The sequence below is a fragment of the Leptonotus elevatus genome, chromosome 18, assembly GCF_054856555.1.
Source record: "Leptonotus elevatus isolate MCC_2025b chromosome 18, RoL_Lele_1.0, whole genome shotgun sequence".
NCBI classification, from domain to species: Eukaryota; Metazoa; Chordata; class Actinopteri; order Syngnathiformes; family Syngnathidae; genus Leptonotus; species Leptonotus elevatus.
In genome coordinates, this window is record NC_141256.1 from 8781713 (window position 1) to 8800080 (window position 18368).

Genomic DNA, 18368 nt, shown 5'->3' on the forward strand with positions numbered 1-18368 from the left:
GAGGGGCTTAAGAGCTGCAGTTAATCACCCTCTACTGCCTGCAGACCACCACTAGTCCACATTACCGGACCACCCACCCTTGGACTACCACTTTAAATGGCAGTCCATTCTTTAGCGGAACATGCTGTAAGAATATATGCACATTCTTGTCTCTTAAATGACAGTTCCAGTGAGGGCTTAATTGTATCAGTAGCAACACTAACATTCCCTGATGGTCACCAAAGCCTGCATTATTGCAACCCCTCTTCCATAATCCCCGAATCCATGCTGCTTCCTGTAAGCGAAGAGGGTGCGACAGGCTTCAGACAAATATTTACCCAGACTCCCATGGGCTCAGATCTCTCAGCAGGGGTGCGATGGTTATACCCTTGCTGCAAGCAAACTGTCATGTGGGCCTGTAGTTTCCTATCTCACAGTTTCTAAAAAGAAAATATTATGCTTTTGATCAGTATAAGTAAATCTGTTGTTTTTCCACCTTTTCCAGATTCTGATACTACCCCCAAAGCAGGGAACATGCAAGGTCGCCTCCCCACCACATAACAGATAAATTATCAGGCAGCGACAACTGCTTTCAACACAAAATGACAGGGGACGTGCATTTCTGGTTTTAAATGTCACATCCCCATTCTGGTGACTTTGTTTTACACAGGCACCCTCCTGCCTCTGAAACTAACTCCAAAGCAAAAAAAATTACCAGATCTCCTGGCAACAAAACATTGTCACTGAATGATGTTGCTGCCACCAAAGCTTGAGTTGTTGCTAGCTAGCAAAGTTCTTCTCACTTGGTGGAATTACTTAAGGTAAGATCAGAAGGAGCTGATGCAACAGCTAGCTAGGTAAAAAAAAGAGCCTTCCATTGCCTGCAATCAACCGTCTGTTGAGACTCCAAGCTAGGCATTGTTTTAGCATAAGCTTTTTTTCTGCCCTTGCTGGCAAATTGGTCACTTGACTGTAGAATGTGATCATGTCTTTTCGAGTTCACGAGGCCAGTTCCATGGCGCTTGTTTTGGTACCGGTAGTGTTTGGTCTCAGTTGTGCAGTGTGGTATCCATTAGGGATGGGCAAGAGAAGCCATTATGCCTCTTCTGAAACTGAGAAATTGCTGAGTCACCTTCATCCCTGCCATTACATGTACAACCGTTTGCACAGAAAAAAAAAAAAACTACAACCTTTGACTTTGGCAGGTATTATGAATGCATCTTTAGCAAGCAGGATACAATTTTGCCGGGTCAGCACTTCCTCAGCTAACACGATTAGCGTCTGTAATGACGCCAATCAGTCATCCATGATAAACCTATAATAATTTTTTTTATTTTATTTTTTTGCACTATGGCACATAAAACACATTGTGAGGCCTATTGAAGTTTAGAAATCACCTGTGACATTTTCACTGTTTACACTGGGAATTGTTAAGAGTAATGACTTCCTACAGTGCAGAGTAAAGTGTTTGGGTTGGAAACGAGTGTGCACTTGAGCAGGTTAATGGTTAACTCCAGAGAGCATCAAGTTAGTACATGTTGCGTCTGATGCTTTGCAGGGCGTGTACCTTCAGAGAGGTGCACGTGTTTAAGCTGCCCATTCTTGAGCTCAGTCAAGCTGGGGGCGAACGCGTTGAGTGAGGAGGTCAAGCCAGGTCACATCCACAACCCCTTGACTAATAGAGCATCACCTTACACATAACCTCCGACAACGAACAAAATCTTGACATGACTCCCACTGAAGTGACCTCTCGATTGACTTGCATAAACTGGATTTTAGGAATGACAACCTCAAAGCAAAATATTACTAAAATGGTCAAATTTTCTTTTGAAATGTTTAGTTTTTGCTTGGTAAATAGTTATCTTGTGACTGGGAAAGACACCTAGCGGTTTGGCTAAAAAAAAAATCATGATACTGTATATTATACAAGGTGTCCATAAAGTCTGGACAACAAAGAAAAAAGAGAAAAAATAAGAATGTAATTTCATTTATTTTTTTACTTTAGCCTCCCTGTTTTTATGGCGCTGTCTATTTTTAATCATCATGTTTTTAGTTCATACTGTGTTACTACTGACAGTAGTAGCACAAGTAGCTAGCGTCAACGCGGTTCATAAAAAGAGCAACTTTATCCATTGGGTTCATCTAAATGTAACTTCTTTGAGTATCATTATCATACATTGACTTGTAATGAGCAGACTAGTAAAGCCGGTTAATGTTTTTGGTGGACCAACTCGGAATACTCTCAAAATGTGTCCGCTTTAGCATTAGCATCTATGCTAAAGATACTGTTTAAGTTGTGAGTAGTGCTTATGGAAAGTGGTTCACGCTAAAAATATGATTTTATAACTAACATTACCAGCTAAAATTCACTGTCTAATGCAAAAATAAATCAAGGTCTTGATCTGTTAGCATCGCTTGCTAATGCAGTGTTGTTATTTTTGCGCTGAAATCTGCACTAAAATCCCTGTGGACATTGTTTGAACAAATTTTACTGCTTACTGAAATGATCAGTTTAGTTCAAGTCATGATGTTATGAGGATTATTGGCATCTTAATAAACAATTTAGCTCGTTAATGACTTTTCCCTACCTAAAAAAAAATTCAAAAAAGAGCTGCAGGACGTTTTCCTCATTGTGTGTTTGCACGGGTGAATTTGATCTCGTGTTTCAAACATTCTTTCAACATTAACTTTTTTTCTTTTTTTTTTACTTAAATTGCTTGTAGCAACAGATGCAATCAACGCTGAAACCCATCTGTCATTGAGAGCGCGATGAGCAAGAAAGGCAATGTTGCCAAAAGAAGCAGCAGCGCCTGTCAGATTCTGATTTGTATGGACTTTATTTTTATTAACTTTAATTACAGGCTACAGAGGGGAAAACGGCACATAAAGCGTAATGGCAAAACACGGGCTAAGACGGGAAATGAAACACAAAAAAATAAAAACACAGCCGCACTGGGATAGCTTTATTCATCGATTCCCTTGAAGTCTCTCTTTCTGAAACTGGTGTTAAATATCCCTAATTTATTGTGAGACGTCTGTGTTGGGTTGCGTAAGGTTGAAGTGAATGCGAAGGAGGCATGACTGACTTTAAAACTGGGACAAGTGGATGATTAACACCAGATGTGAAAACTTTTACTGCATGAATTTTTAGATTAGGAGTCAGGCGACATTGCAAAATTGATTACTTGGTTCAGATTATTAGGTGGCTGAGAGGAATTCCTAATGTCTTTTAAAGAACAGGGTGGGTCAAAGTAGTGGTTGAAGAAACTTGCCAGTGTAGTGGTTCAGGCCATTTAGCTTTATTTAGTCATCTGTGAATGACTCCTCTTGTGACCCTGAACAAAATTAGCGATACAGAAAATGGTTTAAAAAGAACTTTACTGAACCCGCATAAAAATTTCAAAACTAATCTGTTCCTTCTCTTCTTTGCAGGACTACTTGGAGAGTATTACCAACCAGGCCCGGCTGGGTTTGAGCTCCGAGGATAAAGGCTCTCTGTTCGGCAACATCCAGGACATCTATCACTTCAACAGGTACGGCTTTTTAACATGCACTGTCTTGAATTTTCTTACATTTTATTATCGTAAGAAGAACTATATCAGTAAATAAAAAACATTTTTAATCTGTTTGTAAAATTTGAAATATTTCAAAAATTTTAATTAATTTATTTATTTATAATTTAATTTTAATTTTATTTTGTATTCTTATTTTTAAATTTAAAAAAAATTATTGTTTTAATTATTATTATTATTATTTTATTGTATTTTATTTTTTTCAAATGAGTATATTTAAAGACGTACTCACTGTTATCCTTCAGGTTCAAGTCATCCAAAATCTTAAATCTTAGGAGATTAAATGATATTTCTTGGATCAAATGTCACCTAGGCAGATGTTAAATAGCTTATATCTATCAACAATTGTAGTAACTGATCATGAAACTGGACCGAGCCCCATCGCTGATTTCTGGGAATAGTGACGGACGCCTGCGCGTGTTTCTAGTCCGCCCCAGTCTGCATACTTGCCCCCCTTGTGACACTTCCCTAAACTGTGTTTTTTGTGAGGTTCCAAGGATAGTTGTGCATCATGGTGGTCTTTGGACATAAACATGCTGTCTTTTTTTCCTGCCACCCAGTCATTTGTCAGCTGTCGTGCAGCAAAAAGGGAAAAAAAAGGGCCAGTTAAAGGAAGCTTAAAAGCAGTTTGAAGCCGTGACCTCATGCTTTAGACATGAAACAATAACTTCAGCAGTGGGCCTTTTCCATTAGGGGATGGTTTTGTGAACGCACAGGAGCTGTGGGTTTCAATTCAAGGAAGTTTCTCAAAGGCAGCTGCCCTTAGTCCTAATTCCCGGTGTGACTTGTCAAGTCCGATACAATAGTCAGAAGCAATAAAGAAAAGCATGATTTTACGATTGTGTGATATGGGAACATGCCAGACACGTCAATCAATGGCACATGCTTGTTTTCAGGGATTTGCTTTATGACCTGGAAAAGTGCAATGCAGACCCCGTGGCCATCGCTGAATGCTTCGTATCAAAGGTAAAAATAATTGTGGGAATGCTTCATATGTTGTTGTGATTTTTATAAAAGTTCACGCCCCCCGGGGTATATATTGTATCATTTTACATTGTTTACAGTATTGGCACAATTTAACGTTAAATATCAACTTTTCCCCATTCATTTTCAATGGGACAGGCATTGCAATTTTTCTAAGTGCCCCTTTCCACGCCCACTTCCACACATACAACTTATCATCATTACCACCTGTTGGTGAAATGCATTGTCCAGTAACCAGATTTACCAGGAGGTCGCGGGTTCGAATCCCACCTTCGACTGTGCATTGCAAATATATCCATGGCCATTATGCTAAGTGATATACATGTATACCAACTGACTACCATATCAGGAAATGCATTAAAATGTCACTGAAATGATTAAATGCATGCTAGCTTCCAGCGTCAGATGACACTTTCAAAAATAAATATGCCATTAGCCATGAACAAGTCGAGTAAGCTCAATGGTTCAAATTAGCAATTTTGCAACTACTGTGATGTAGTAATATTATTTTTTTGGACTGGGTATTGTTTCTGTCTTGTTGCAACATTTGTGTTCAAATGTCCAATATATAAATGTATGCCCGCCTAGATGTTATTTGTTAGTTTATGGCGCTTCACTTATGTTAGCATTAAACAACGCTATTTGGCACTGAATAAGTTAATTATTTAAATGATTCTTTAATGAGATCCAAAACAAAAACACATTTTAGGAGGAAAAAAATGTATGAATTAAAAATATTACAGGATCCTTGATAGTGTCATGTGATTTTAAATAAATGCTCTTAATTGTCACAATAAAACATTAACTTTGGGAGCAAGTGTCATGTGCTGTATGATTTGTAACACTGGATTCAGTTTCAGTCAAATTACATCATGCAACTTCCAGTGTATATTCTTAATATTCATGTTGGGGGTGGGGGGGGGGGGCATAGGCTTATGTGTAAGCAAACGTTTCCCCTAATTTCTTTGTGAAAAGTCCAACATAGTTTGCACGTGATGTGTATCTAAGTAGGCGTACAATTTGACCTCAATCCAAATGTGGCTTGTTCTTTCGGTTGAGTGCTGTTCGAGATCGAGTATGTTTCATCACCTTCTCCACCCCCAGACAGACTTTTCCTAACAGGCACACTGTTAAAGTTGCTTGTTGCGGCCTGTTGCAGCACCTGCGTTTTGACACGCTCTCGCACATGTAAACTTTGGACAGATCGCGACAAACAGGCGATTTATGTTCCAGTTATTCCTGTGCCTAAAATGTCCTCAGGAATCTGAAGCATGTCCAACTCTGCTGTTTTTGTTTACGTCTTTCTTGCTTTTATGCGTCTTCCAACTGTTTCCCATAAAATCTCACATTACATCCCATGATGCCACATTCCGGCATTTCCCCCTGAAACGCGCCGTTAAAGACTGCGGCCGTCGCATACGCCGCCGCAGAGCCACCAGTCCGACCGTGGAAGGAGCAACAAGCTTCTTCCCTTTTGCGTCACCGGCTCGGTCCGCAAACATTTTGGCTATTGTTGTCAGGGGCTGGTTTGACTGCAGGCTCGCAGCGCCACTTCCGCCAGAAGTGTAAACAAAGCAACGCGCCCCACATGAGCATGTTTGCATTCACACATCCAGCTACTTTTTGTATATACACTATCTACCGAGGTCTTACGTTTCGAAAACAAATTCATCTCACCGCATGATTTATTTAGAAGTCGCTCTTCGAATGAAGCAGATGGTTGTGAAGATAAACGGCCTCTCTGTGACTAAAGCGTCAAAGTTGAGATAAGCGTGTGCCAAGAAAAATTGTTCAGATGAACTAAAAATCAGCACTTAACGTGACCATGTCTTTATTGGCCGTTAGTGTGTTGTTGTTATGGTGGTCGGACAACATTTGATCACATTTTCAAATCAAAAATAATCCTCACAAATGAAATGACAAAGATCCAAAGTTCAATGCTTTTCAATGAGCAGAGAGCAACGCTTCACCTCACCGAGGAAAAATGCTGCATTCGAGGAAAGTGGGAAATCAGATGAATCCAAATCAGATTGTGTCATTTCCGCCCTCAAAGCGTTCGAGGCAAATGTAAATACAAGACGATGTTCACGTGACACAACGTGATTTGGAATGACTGCTTTATTGTTTACATTTGCCTCAAACGCGTTGAGAGCAGAACTTGGGACGCTCCGAATGTGATAAATCCGACTTCAAACGCAGCACAAGACCGCCATTTTGACCTGTGACGTCATTTTGGAATTGTCAATAAGGAGCAAGTAGACCAACCAGGACACCTTGCGTTAGCGCTAATGCTAACATTCAGAATTGTATGTAGTGCTTGTTGTATAAACTTGTTCAAGACCTGATATGTTTAATGACTTAACTGAACTCATCGTTTTTGTTTGTTATTCCTTACTGTAATTTGGATGCTCTGAAATTGATGATTTAGAGGCTCTTTTTTTTATTTTAGGAGACTATTGTGTTAGCGGAACAACCAGGACAGTTGACATTAGCGCTTGTGCTAATGTTCTGAATTGTGTGCGAGGCTTGTGCAAACGTTTTCAAGACATGTAATGTTTACTGGCTTGTCTGACCGTTTCTTTATTTGTTCCCTGATTCTATGGTAACCCCTAAATCACTGGTCACAGTGAACGAGTAAATCAGCCAGGACCACTTGTGCTAGCACTCGTTCACAATTGTGTACAAGCTTGTTGTTATCTGAAAATGGATGATTCTGAGGCAATTTATTGGGAGAATGGAGTGATTGTTTTTAAAAGGAGGAATGTCTTGATTGTTGCTATGGCAACCCCAGGTTAAGCTAATCTTCAGAGTTGTGAACAAACATATTCACGACACTTTGTTAGCTCTATTGGTCTGACTTTATTAGTTTGTGACTGGCTTACTACAACTTTAAATTTGAATTGAAATGATGTAGCTTTTTGGTACCGCCATTATCCCAATAAGTGTAGGTGTGCTACCTTTTAAAGATGGCTCTCATCATTCAACAAGCTGTCTTTCGACAAAAATAGCTGCAATTAGAATGTTAACCTTTCTGCTGGTTACACAGGGAAAAAAAAACAAAAAAAACAGCTGTCATTCATGTTCGTTTAAAATGTATAGCTATAATTAGTTTTGTTTAACAATCTTAAATAAAGACATAAACACAAAAGTGCGGTTGAATTTAATGGCATGCATGCATGCATGTATGTCTGCATTTTCCCATACGTATGCGCCGCACAAATTAGTACTCTATCAAAACGTTTGTATGTCCTGTGGTCTATTCGCTAAAGCTCAGCAAGTGTGTATTAGCGCTGCGTGTGTGTGTGTGTGTGTGTGTGTGTGTGTGTGTGTGTGTGTGTGTGTGTGTGTGTGTGTGTGTGTGTGTGTGTGTGTGTGTGTGTGTGTGTGTGTGTGTGTGTGTGTGTGTGTGTGTGTGTGTGTGTGTGTGTGTGTGTGTGTGTGTGTGTGTCATCAAACAAAACTGCATGGCGGACACATCTGGTTGTGTTTAGGGCCCGGTCTGTGGTAGCAGACTACTGGAGACGAGGAGGAGACCTCTGCTCTTCAATTTAGCTCCTTTTTCCCATGGAGCATCTCAGGCTGTTCAATTACTGGCTTGAGGTCCTTCAAGTGAACGTGCAGTTCCCTACCAAGACAAAAATACAAGTATACGTAACTGGATGTCCGCAATGTCGTCTGTTTGGACATTGAGTGATATCTGATCATCTTCTGTGTTTATGATGTCGCTTCCTGTTCTCTGGCAGCATCCTGCAGCCTCCCCCCCTACCCCCCTCAGTGTGTCTTATGCAACAGTGGGGGGGTTCATCTCAAGGGCGGCAAGGGAGCGGGATGGGCAGACAAGCCCGTAGGAAACTTGGACAGACGTCCTTCAAGGCCAAACAGCATCTTCATATACCTACCACATGGGATGTTCAATACGATTATGCAGCTAAACTAGTTTAGTCGTGTCGAAAGCATAACCGTTCAGTCGTAAAAAATTTCAAATGCCAAAAGTGAAGCGAGATATTCAGATGAGCTGCCAGGAAAACTGGCGGCAGCTTTTCGATGAAGTCACGCCGTGTCTCACGTGCGTTTGATGTTGACGAAGGCGGCATGGGAGGTGAGAAAGGTCTCAATTAAAGGGGCGGAGAAGTCGAATGGAGAGCTTTTAAATCCTAGCACTCGCGGCTGATTTAAGAGAACCGTCGGCATTTTGAGCGTGAAGTGCCTCGCTCACATTTTTAAGTACAGGCTGATGAGGAAAATTACGCAGACGAGCCAAATTGTTTTAGTAGTAAGTCTCCATTTAAGTATAACTAAGGAACATTGTTTTCCTGTGACATACATCTAATTTTCCCTGTTTCAATTTCAGAGTGAAGAATTCCACATATACACCCAGTACTGCACCAATTACCCAAGGTAAGAATATAGTTTGTGTGAACTTATAATGCAGTGGAACATCTAAGGTTCAATACAATACATTCTGGGTCACACATCAAACTCCATTTTTGTTTGCATATTGAAACTGCATTCCCATTGGAATTATAATAACATAATTAGGTTATTTATTAAAACCCCTTTTTTTCAGACCGATAGCAGAGTGCTCAACTCCTGAGTAGTCATGACACCGATACCAAGTACAAATACCAGTAGTACTTTTGATTAGGTGTGTCAAAATTAGTGCGTTAATTTAAAGTTCCTTTATCGCCACAATTTTTTTTTTTAACGGGCGATTAATGACCGCACCTTACTTGGAAAGCATGTACTGCGGGAATTCCAGTCGCAACGCAGCAAACACGTCACAAAATCTAGCAGTAATAAATTTAATAATAATGCATATATTTGTGGAGACTGGGGTCAAGTTGTATTTTACAATTTTAAAAATGTGCAGAATATCACAAGTTACTTCATGTTAAAGATTAGATAGCGCTTAATATGAAAAGAAAAATGCACTGAGCTGTCACCAATGTCTTACAAATGCAATTATGCCATCTAGTGGCAGAAAAATGAACAACACAAATCAATATCACACTCGGTTTTTTTTTTGAGAACCGCATCTTTCGACACTCACTCCACTGAAACCTCACGTGGCGTCTTGCTTTTACAGCTCACGCTGTGTATTTGTCATCCTTTCTACTCATGATCCCGTTGTCACTGTCGCCCTGATCTCATCTCCGCATTTCTTCCCAGCGTCTCATATAACTCCACCGCATCAATGCGTTAGCTCCTCGCCAAATCCTAGTTGTCTGTTGCGCCTCGGGGTGGCTCCGCCGCACTACCCCCCCCCCCCCCCTCCCGCCTCGTTTTTTTATTTTTTTTATTCTTTCATTCACTGCTTATTGACAGACTTATAGCGCACGTTGCTGACAGAAGGGGGTATTATTGTTGTTATCTTATCAAAATGTTTTATTCTTCTCTGGGCGGGCGGTCCTATGGGGACGCCTGGTGTGAGTAACGTGACAATGTGCGATTGTTTAGTTCGAAACGTGAAGCTGATCTTCATGCCGAGATGCACTCGGGACGCACCTGGCCCTCAGGCTGCAATTTCTCCTGGTTTATGATAATACTTGCAAACAATTAACACACTTATTATTTTGTCTCATTGTGTAGCTTCTGTCTTTTGTGTGTGTGTGGGGTGGGGGGTGGGGGGTGGGGGGGCGTTTCCGCATGTCCACACCACAGCTGGTGACCCCGGTTTAGGACAAGAACACACAGACGTATGGGTGACGGTCACTCGCGGCTGCAGATGTATCGAGGTCATGTCGATCTCCAAGGTCGGGTTTCCTCCAAGAACAATGTGGAGACTGTACGGAGCTACGCTGGAATTTAGACGTGCAGAAATGCTCACACACAAACGGTTTTAGACCACTCGTGAGGGTCTTTCAGTATTTAACCCTCATCGGGCCTTCGTGTATCAGTTACATGTCGATCGATACGCGCACACCAGTGATTGGACACGTTCCATTTTCATTGGTTGGTCACATGCCACATAAATGATTGGAAGGTTTTACCACACAATCTTTTACATTTTGATCAGTAATTAATTGGTTGTTTTTTTTCAATCTTCATTTGGCAGTCTGGAAACGGTGATGGCCCAGTTTAATCCCACAATCCTTATTGATTAATCTGCATGTCAGTCATTGAAGAGATACTTGACACATTGAGTCATTTTTAGCAGTAAAAAGTAGGGGTGTCAGGCGATTAAATTTTTTAATCATAATTAATCGCATGACTTCAATAGTTAACTCGCGATTAATCGCACATTTTATATCTGTTCTAAATGTACAATAAAATATTTTTTTCCTAAGTTTTCATACTTTTGTTATTTTGTATGGTTGCATTTTTTTTAAAATAATTGATACAGTAATTCCATTTCATTCAAATTAAAAATATGTACTGTACTGTCAAAAAAACGAGTGTGATATTGATTTGTGTTGTTCATTTTTCTGCCACTAGATGGCATAATTGCATTTGTAAGACATTGGTGACAGCTCAGTATATTTCTCTTTTCATATCAAGAGCTATCTAATCTTTAACAAAGTAACTTGGGAAGTTCTGCACATTTTTAAAATTGTAAAAAAAAAAAACGTGACCCCAGTCTCCACAAATATATGCATTATTATTAAATGTATTACTGTTAAATTTTGACTTAGACGTGTCTGCTGCGTTGCGACTGGAAATCCCCAAGTACAGACTTTCATTTTTATTTATTTTTTATGCTTTTTGCAAAAAAAAAATTTAATTTTGATTTATTTTTAATATTAGTTTTAGTTTATATACTATATAACTACAAGAATGAATACTCTGGGAGGGAGAAGGAAAGAGGGGTGTCCATTTTTTATTAAATTTTTGGGGGATGTCTGCATTCAAGTTTCATCCCCCCCAAAAATAAAGTTTTATATATATATATATATATATATATATATATATATATATATATATATATATATATATATATATTTATTTATTTATTTATTTTTAAAAAACATTTTTTTTTTCATGGACATAAGTGTTTTTCACATAGCAGCAACAATATCTAGTGTTCAATTTGTTTTAAGCACTCTTGCTTGTTTTTTATCTTGTCACGTTTTTATTTTCCCTTTGTTTTAGTTCTTTCATTTTTGTTAACCATTATGACCTTGATCCTGCCTCCTCCGTCAATCAATGTTTAGTATTTTGTCTTAGAAATCTATTATACACATGCACAAGCACACGCAATTGCAATAAAATTGCAGTACTAATAATATACATCAATTGTGGTGCAGCCGTGATGTGTTCCGGGGCCTCCAACGCTCAGGACGTGCTGTACTGTACACTTGCCTCTGCTGTCAAATGACAGTCGAGTCCATAACAGCTGTGTTTTGACTGGGCAGGTCGGTGGCTGTGCTCACAGAATGCATGAGGAACAAGGCGTTGGCCAAGTTTTTCCGCGAACGCCAAGAATCCCTGCGCCACTCCTTGCCCCTGGGCTCCTACCTGCTGAAGCCGGTGCAGAGGATCCTCAAGTACCATCTGCTGCTTCACGTACGTCCATGTGGCAGAAAATCGGACACATTTCCTTCCAAACCACAAAAGCGGGGTTTCTGATTCTACCGCCAAATGTTGAGACATGTGGTACTCGCTGTGAACGTTCTTGTGGTTGTATGCCGTGCTGTAAATGGAAGAGGATGTAGCAAAATGGTCCATCCGTTTGAATGTGTTTATTTGGGCAAGCATACTGAAGGAGAAAAAAATTCAAGCGCTCACTTTAGCAATATGCACGTTTGTGTTTGTTTGTAGGAGATAGCCAACCATATGGAGAAGGACACGGAGACGTATGAGGTCGTGCAGGAAGCCATAGACACCATGCAGAGAGTGGCTTGGCACATCAACGACATGAAGAGGAAGCACGAGCATGCTGTTAGGTTGCAGGTATAGTAAACAAAAAGATTTTTCAAATGTGGAGCCAGCGCAATGTCCGATTCAAGTATTTCCAATGAGCTGATTTTTTTATTTTTTTGGGGTTCTATTGACTGATGTGAGTTGTGGGTTGGATTGAGCCAAGGCTGTGTTCCGCCCCACGTCTTACGCAAGTCACAGTTTTCCACTGGGCTAATGACGGCCTTGCATAAGGAGGGTACATAAAAGACCTGTTTGTTTCTTCTATCAGCTGGAAGCCAGAAGAGTCAAATGGATTCAGTAATTGAGGGATGCTTTGGGGTATCACGCCAATTTTCTCTCGTGTAGCATTTAGACTATCCAAACTGGCATATGTTGAATATATAGTCCATCTATAACAGGGGTCTGCAACTTGCGGTTGCCTCTTTTGTGGCTCCCTGTGGATCTCTAAAACAAATGAGTAAAAATGGATATATATTTTACATATTTATTTACATTTTTTAAGAAAAAATATTATTAAAATGTTGATTTTGATTTTTTTTTTAAGAATAAAAATTATTTAAATTTTTTTAGATAAAATATTATTCAGATTAAAAATAAAAAATAAATAATAATTTAATATCCCCCAAATGTCAAAAATTTGTCAGAAAATTGAGTGGCAAAAACTATAAAATCCCGAAAATGATCATAAAATGTACTAAAAATTGCCACAAAAAAAAAACTGGCATAAGAGAAAACATTTAAAAAGTAACTATAAAATGTCCAAAATCAAAAGAAGAAATCCTGATTACCATAGAATGTACACAAAATTTCCACCAAAAAAGTCAGAAAATTTATTTAAGAAAAAGCACCATAAAACCATACCAAACCATAAAATGTCCACACACAAAAAGAAGAAATCCCCAAAAATTACCATAAAATGGCCACAAAATTGCCAAAAATGTCAGAAAATTGATGGCAAAAAAGGCAGGGAAAAAGTGGGGGGGAAATAGCCATAAAATGTCCAAACACAAAAGAAGAAATCTCGAAAATGATCATAAAATGTACACAAATTTGCCCAAAAAACTTCTTCTTTTTTTTTTTAAAGGGAACTATGGAACTATGGAATATTTCTCTGTTATAATTTAGATCAAATTAGCTCTTGGGCCCTCAGTATTAACACACAGTTTCGTTCATCATAATGTTTCAAAGTTTTGCAGCTCAAGACAGATTTTTTGCCCAAAATTTTTTCTTTTGACAGTAAAGGTTGCTGACCCCAGATTTATAACCATGGATTTCCTCAACCTGTTCAAGAAACAGGAAAAACAAGACGTGACTTTGGACAAGCAACCATCATCTCCCGTCATTGCAGGAAATCCAAAGCTTGCTGACCAACTGGAAAGGTCCTGATCTGATCGGCTATGGCGAGCTCGTCCTCGAAGGAACGTTCCGTCTGCAGCGAGCCAAGAACGAGAGGACGCTCTTCCTGTTCGACAAGCTTCTGCTTATCACGAAGAAACGAGAAGAAACGTTCACGTACAAGGCTCACATCCTGGTCAGTGGCCGTCTCGTCATGTGACGATTTATGATGACTTTATGGTTTGTTTAACCTGATGACTTCTTGCAGTGTTGCAACCTAATGCTTGTGGAAGTCATCCCTAAAGAGCCACTGAGTTTTAGCGTGTTCCACTACAAGAATCCCAAACTACAACACACTGTCCAGGTACTATTATGTGCATAGTTTGCAGTAATGGCTCATAAACATTGTGGGTGTACTTAAGTTTAAACTTTTGCAATCAAAGACGTAATCCAAAGTGGGATGTTTTGCACAGACATGTCCTTCGAAGCTATTTTTCTTACATAACTCCTGTTTTGCACTAAAGCTAAAAATGTTCATCTATGTTGTGTAAGAAAGCAGAGTTTGTCCCAAACATATCTCCGCGGGATATTTTTTTTAAGGCCATGCATGCTATTATCTTCTCTGTTTGATGTCGCCCGCAGGCCAAGTCCCAGCAAGATAAGCGCATGTGGATCTTACACCTCAAGAGACTCATACTTGAAAATCACCCTGCCAAAATCCCTGCCAAGGTAACCTTATCCCGTGTCTTTCAACCCACCATAATTCAGTTTATCGCCAAGATTCAGTTCTATAAATTCTTTCCATTTTCTGTTATGGTTACAACCTTGGGATTTTAGTGCCACCTAGTGCCCAAGATTATGACTGTCTAACCTATTTAATTTCATCTTTTCTAGGCCAAACAAGCCATCCTGGAAATGGATGCAATGCGTAAGTGCCTGTCAATACAGCTTTTCATTTCATATTCATTTGTCATATGATATTTTTTTACATGAATGTCTGATATCTGTTATTTCCAGACCATCCTGGTTTTCACTACAATCCTGACGGTGACAAGAAAGATTCCCCGCAAACCAAAGAAGGCCCCACACCTCGCAGAGGACGACGAAAAGGTGGGAATTCCTTTGAGCAACTTTTGCAACCACAACAAAAATCTCAATGATTAATTTGTCTTCTCAGAACCGCTATCAAAATTACTGAAGAATGCCAAGCAGAATGCAGCCAACAGCGATGGGGAAAAGGTGAGCCAGAAACAAAGATTATCCATAGTTAAGAAACATGAGAAACCACATACACACACGCAATTTTCATTTCTTTCACCCTAGCGAACAAGTCTGGGCGCAAGCCTGCTCTCTCCGGTGTCCCAGCTGGCTCTGGGCACAATAGGCCGCAGCCGCAGTCTCATCAACCAATCACAGGAGTCTTTGGACCCGGCTGACCACTTCGAGCACAGCGATAGAGAGGAAGGGGAGGAGCCACACCTACAAGATGCGGATGACGAGGACGATAGCGTCCTGGTAAGACTAAATGTAGGGATGTTCAATACCACTTTTTTGATACCGATACTCAAATCTTCATTACTCACCGATACCGATACCAAGTGCCGATACCATTAGTACTTATGATACATAAAAAATTTTGACCTATATATATCAATTATAGCAAATTTCCTTAAAATTGCATGAAATTAATGGCAATTATATATTTTTTATTTGTTCATAAAAATTATTTTGCATAGAGCACACAATAAAATGAATGTAAAAAATAGATACATAAAATGAACAAATAATCCAGTGACCAGGAAGAAAAAAAAAGTCCTAATCAAAATTTGTGATTGTACAACTTCCTTTTAAGGAATACAGTGAAGTGCAAATATTTCAATTCAATATAATAATGTTTCAAGTCATTTAGTCATATCTACCATGTTAAGAATTCCTCAAGCTGTTTAGTCTGTGATGTTTAATTATATCTTGTTTTGAAATCCATACTTTTAATTTGGAAGGCTGCTCTGTATTTCCGTTTCCTGTTTCACATTCTCCATTTGTCATTTATCTCATAGCGGTGCAGTAGTCAATGACTATATACAAGGATCTGTCTGCACTACAGAGCTAATTAAATTGTTGAGTACAACTGAAGGCTTATGTGCTCTCTTACCCGTGGTGGTCAATAAACGCAAAATAACCATTTCAGCCTTTAGTTCCTGACCGAAAAACGGCCACAAGAGGGGGTCGATACCAGTATCGATATCCATCGCGAGTACCGATACCATGAAATGTGTCCAGGTATCGGCCCGATACCGATATCTGGAATTGGTACTCGCCCATCTCTAACTAAATGCTCACAACACTGTTCTGCTCTGTGAAATTAGGGTTATGGCATTTTCTTAGACCTGATACTAAAGCTTATGATTTTCCCTTCAGGGTGGTGGAAAGAGATTGCGAGTCCCAGGCAAAAGCAGTCGGAAGAGGCTGAACCCTCAAGCGTCGGTGGACAGTATAGAACAGTGGAAAACCTTCAACATGAGCGCTTCAGATCTTCAGGTATGGGACTGTTCAAAAACGATCAACTTAGCACCTCCATTGTCTAAATCGTCTTGTCCGTTCATTCAGAGAGCCAGAGAATCCTTTGTAAGAGACGGAAGTCACCACCCGCCACTCCGCAGGACATCTCGCGTGACGGAGGAACCTCCAGAGTCCCCGATCCCATCCGTAGTCGTGACAGATAACGATTCCGTTCGAAACATCTGGGCAGACCACCGCGCTCGTAGGGCCATGTTCCCCACCAGGCAGCGGACCATGCACCCCGATGACGACGACGACGACGACATCTACCAGATGTTTGTTCCCACCGAGCCGAGCGGACCAGAACCGGAGGCAGAGAGATCAGAGGCCCCCTCGTCTCCGAGGACGGCCCGGCCTTGCAGCTGGCACGTGGAGCAGCTCCCCTCTGTCCAGGTCGAACCTCCGTCCAGTGGCAGCAGGGTTTTGCGAAGGGCGAGCAGCGTAGGCGAGAATGCCACAGAGGCTCGGAAAAGTCCAGATGACGGCCAGGCCGGTCACAACTTGGAAGTGATTCATACAGAGTCGTCCAGCAATGACATATCAGGATCCTCATCAGCTGAGCAGCTGACAACGGATGATATCGAAAACGTGTACGACAACATCAGCTTCGAAGACCTCAAGAGAATGGGTCTGATCAGAAGAGATTCGGATGAATGCCAGTCACGGAAAGAACCTTCTGATGCACAGGGTTCTCAGAATCAAGAAGTTGGGGCACCAAATGTTGCAGATGTCATTAAATTAGACAATGGTTCCAGAGAGAACAACCAGTCCTCCACCCAGGAAGGAAGACCAGCCCAGACTCCTGAGCTCAAGATAGTAGAGGAGAACATCTATGACACCATTTGTTTTCGGGATCCTCCATCGATAGGCTCACAGGGAATCAATGCAGCAGCTCCCCAGAGAGACGTTCTAATGGCATCGGAGCAAGACTTAATTGGAAGCTTTAGAGAGTTTGTCTCACGGGAGAACCTCCTGCATCCCGTCCCGTGTTCTTCCGAACCAGACTACTCCTCCTCATCTGCTTCGTTGGCCTCCCAACAATCACCCAAAGTTGATCAAATGTCAGAGCATGTTGACGAGCTCTGGAATGACTTGGAGAACTACATCAGGAACAATGAGAAGAAAGCGGACCGGCTGCCTGCCGCCTTCCCAGTTAGCGCCGGCGAGTCAGCCAAGCAGGTGTCTTCAGTCAAAGGCAGTCCTACAAAAAAGAATCCTGTAGCCAGTCATCCTGCTTGTAATCCTAAACACCCTCCTGTGCACTCGTCGCAATCCTTCAACATCCCGGCCATCAACCTCCCTGACCTTCAAAGGGATGGAACCGCTGAAGTCGAAAATCCAAATCCTGTTCCCACTTCGCAACCCCTTCCCGTCGTGCCCGAGCCCCAGCCAGGCACAGTGAAGAGCATGCGTAACAGACTGGCCCGCCTCAGCAGCGGTAGCTTCCGACTAGAGGACGACGACCTTGTGGAACTTCCTCCAAAAATCCCTCCGCAGAGAGACAATGCCATCAAGGATATCCATAATTTGTTCCCGGCAGGTCTGGACTCGTCACTGGCCTCTTCTTCGCTCCTGCTGGGCGAGTCTGTAGACTTTCCTCTGGAACTTATGGACAAAAACAAGAGTCGTGTATTTTTGATGGCGCGGCAGTATAGCCAGAAGATAAAGAAAGCCAATCAGCTGCTGCGCATGAGGAGCATGGATCCTGGGGACCCTTGTAGTCGAGCAAGAGCTGACAGAAGGCAGAAAGACCTGGCGGCCATCCTGGAAGAAAAAAAGCAAGGGGGAGCTGCTATAGGTAACACAAATCCTTTAATTGCCACAATTAGTGTCTTGTCACCTCAGCATAAAAAGCACAAGGCAGAAGGATTTTTTTTCCATCACTGTTTGTGGGTTGGTTAGTTCCAAAACTTGGATGAGGGTCATTCAATGCCAAATCACCTAAAAAATCAGAAACCAAGCAGATATTGATTTAAATGAAACTTGGTGTACTTGTTGGTAGTGATGGCACAACATTAAATCTCAAATTTCAGGTCAATCTGAGAAAGAGTTTGGGAGCTACGGCCTGCCGAATTTTGA

The 18368-nt window shown here is 41.0% G+C and overlaps 1 protein-coding gene across 2 annotated transcripts in view; it reads left to right on the forward strand.

The window, feature by feature from the left end:
• LOC147158468 (pleckstrin homology domain-containing family G member 1) overlaps positions 1-18368 on the forward strand; it is a 39577-nt gene that overhangs the window by 18222 nt on the left and 2987 nt on the right. For both annotated transcript variants that reach the window (XM_086061706.1, XM_086061705.1), the window contains exons 3-16: positions 3412-3512; positions 4448-4517; positions 8887-8933; positions 11888-12038; positions 12294-12425; positions 13744-13926; positions 13999-14094; positions 14373-14459; positions 14625-14658; positions 14748-14840; positions 14908-14969; positions 15054-15245; positions 16149-16268; positions 16338-18087. In XM_086061706.1, coding sequence (XP_085917832.1) covers positions 3412-3512; positions 4448-4517; positions 8887-8933; positions 11888-12038; positions 12294-12425; positions 13744-13926; positions 13999-14094; positions 14373-14459; positions 14625-14658; positions 14748-14840; positions 14908-14969; positions 15054-15245; positions 16149-16268; positions 16338-18087 — 3118 coding nt within the window. The remainder of the gene's footprint in view (positions 1-3411; positions 3513-4447; positions 4518-8886; positions 8934-11887; positions 12039-12293; positions 12426-13743; positions 13927-13998; positions 14095-14372; positions 14460-14624; positions 14659-14747; positions 14841-14907; positions 14970-15053; positions 15246-16148; positions 16269-16337; positions 18088-18368) is intronic.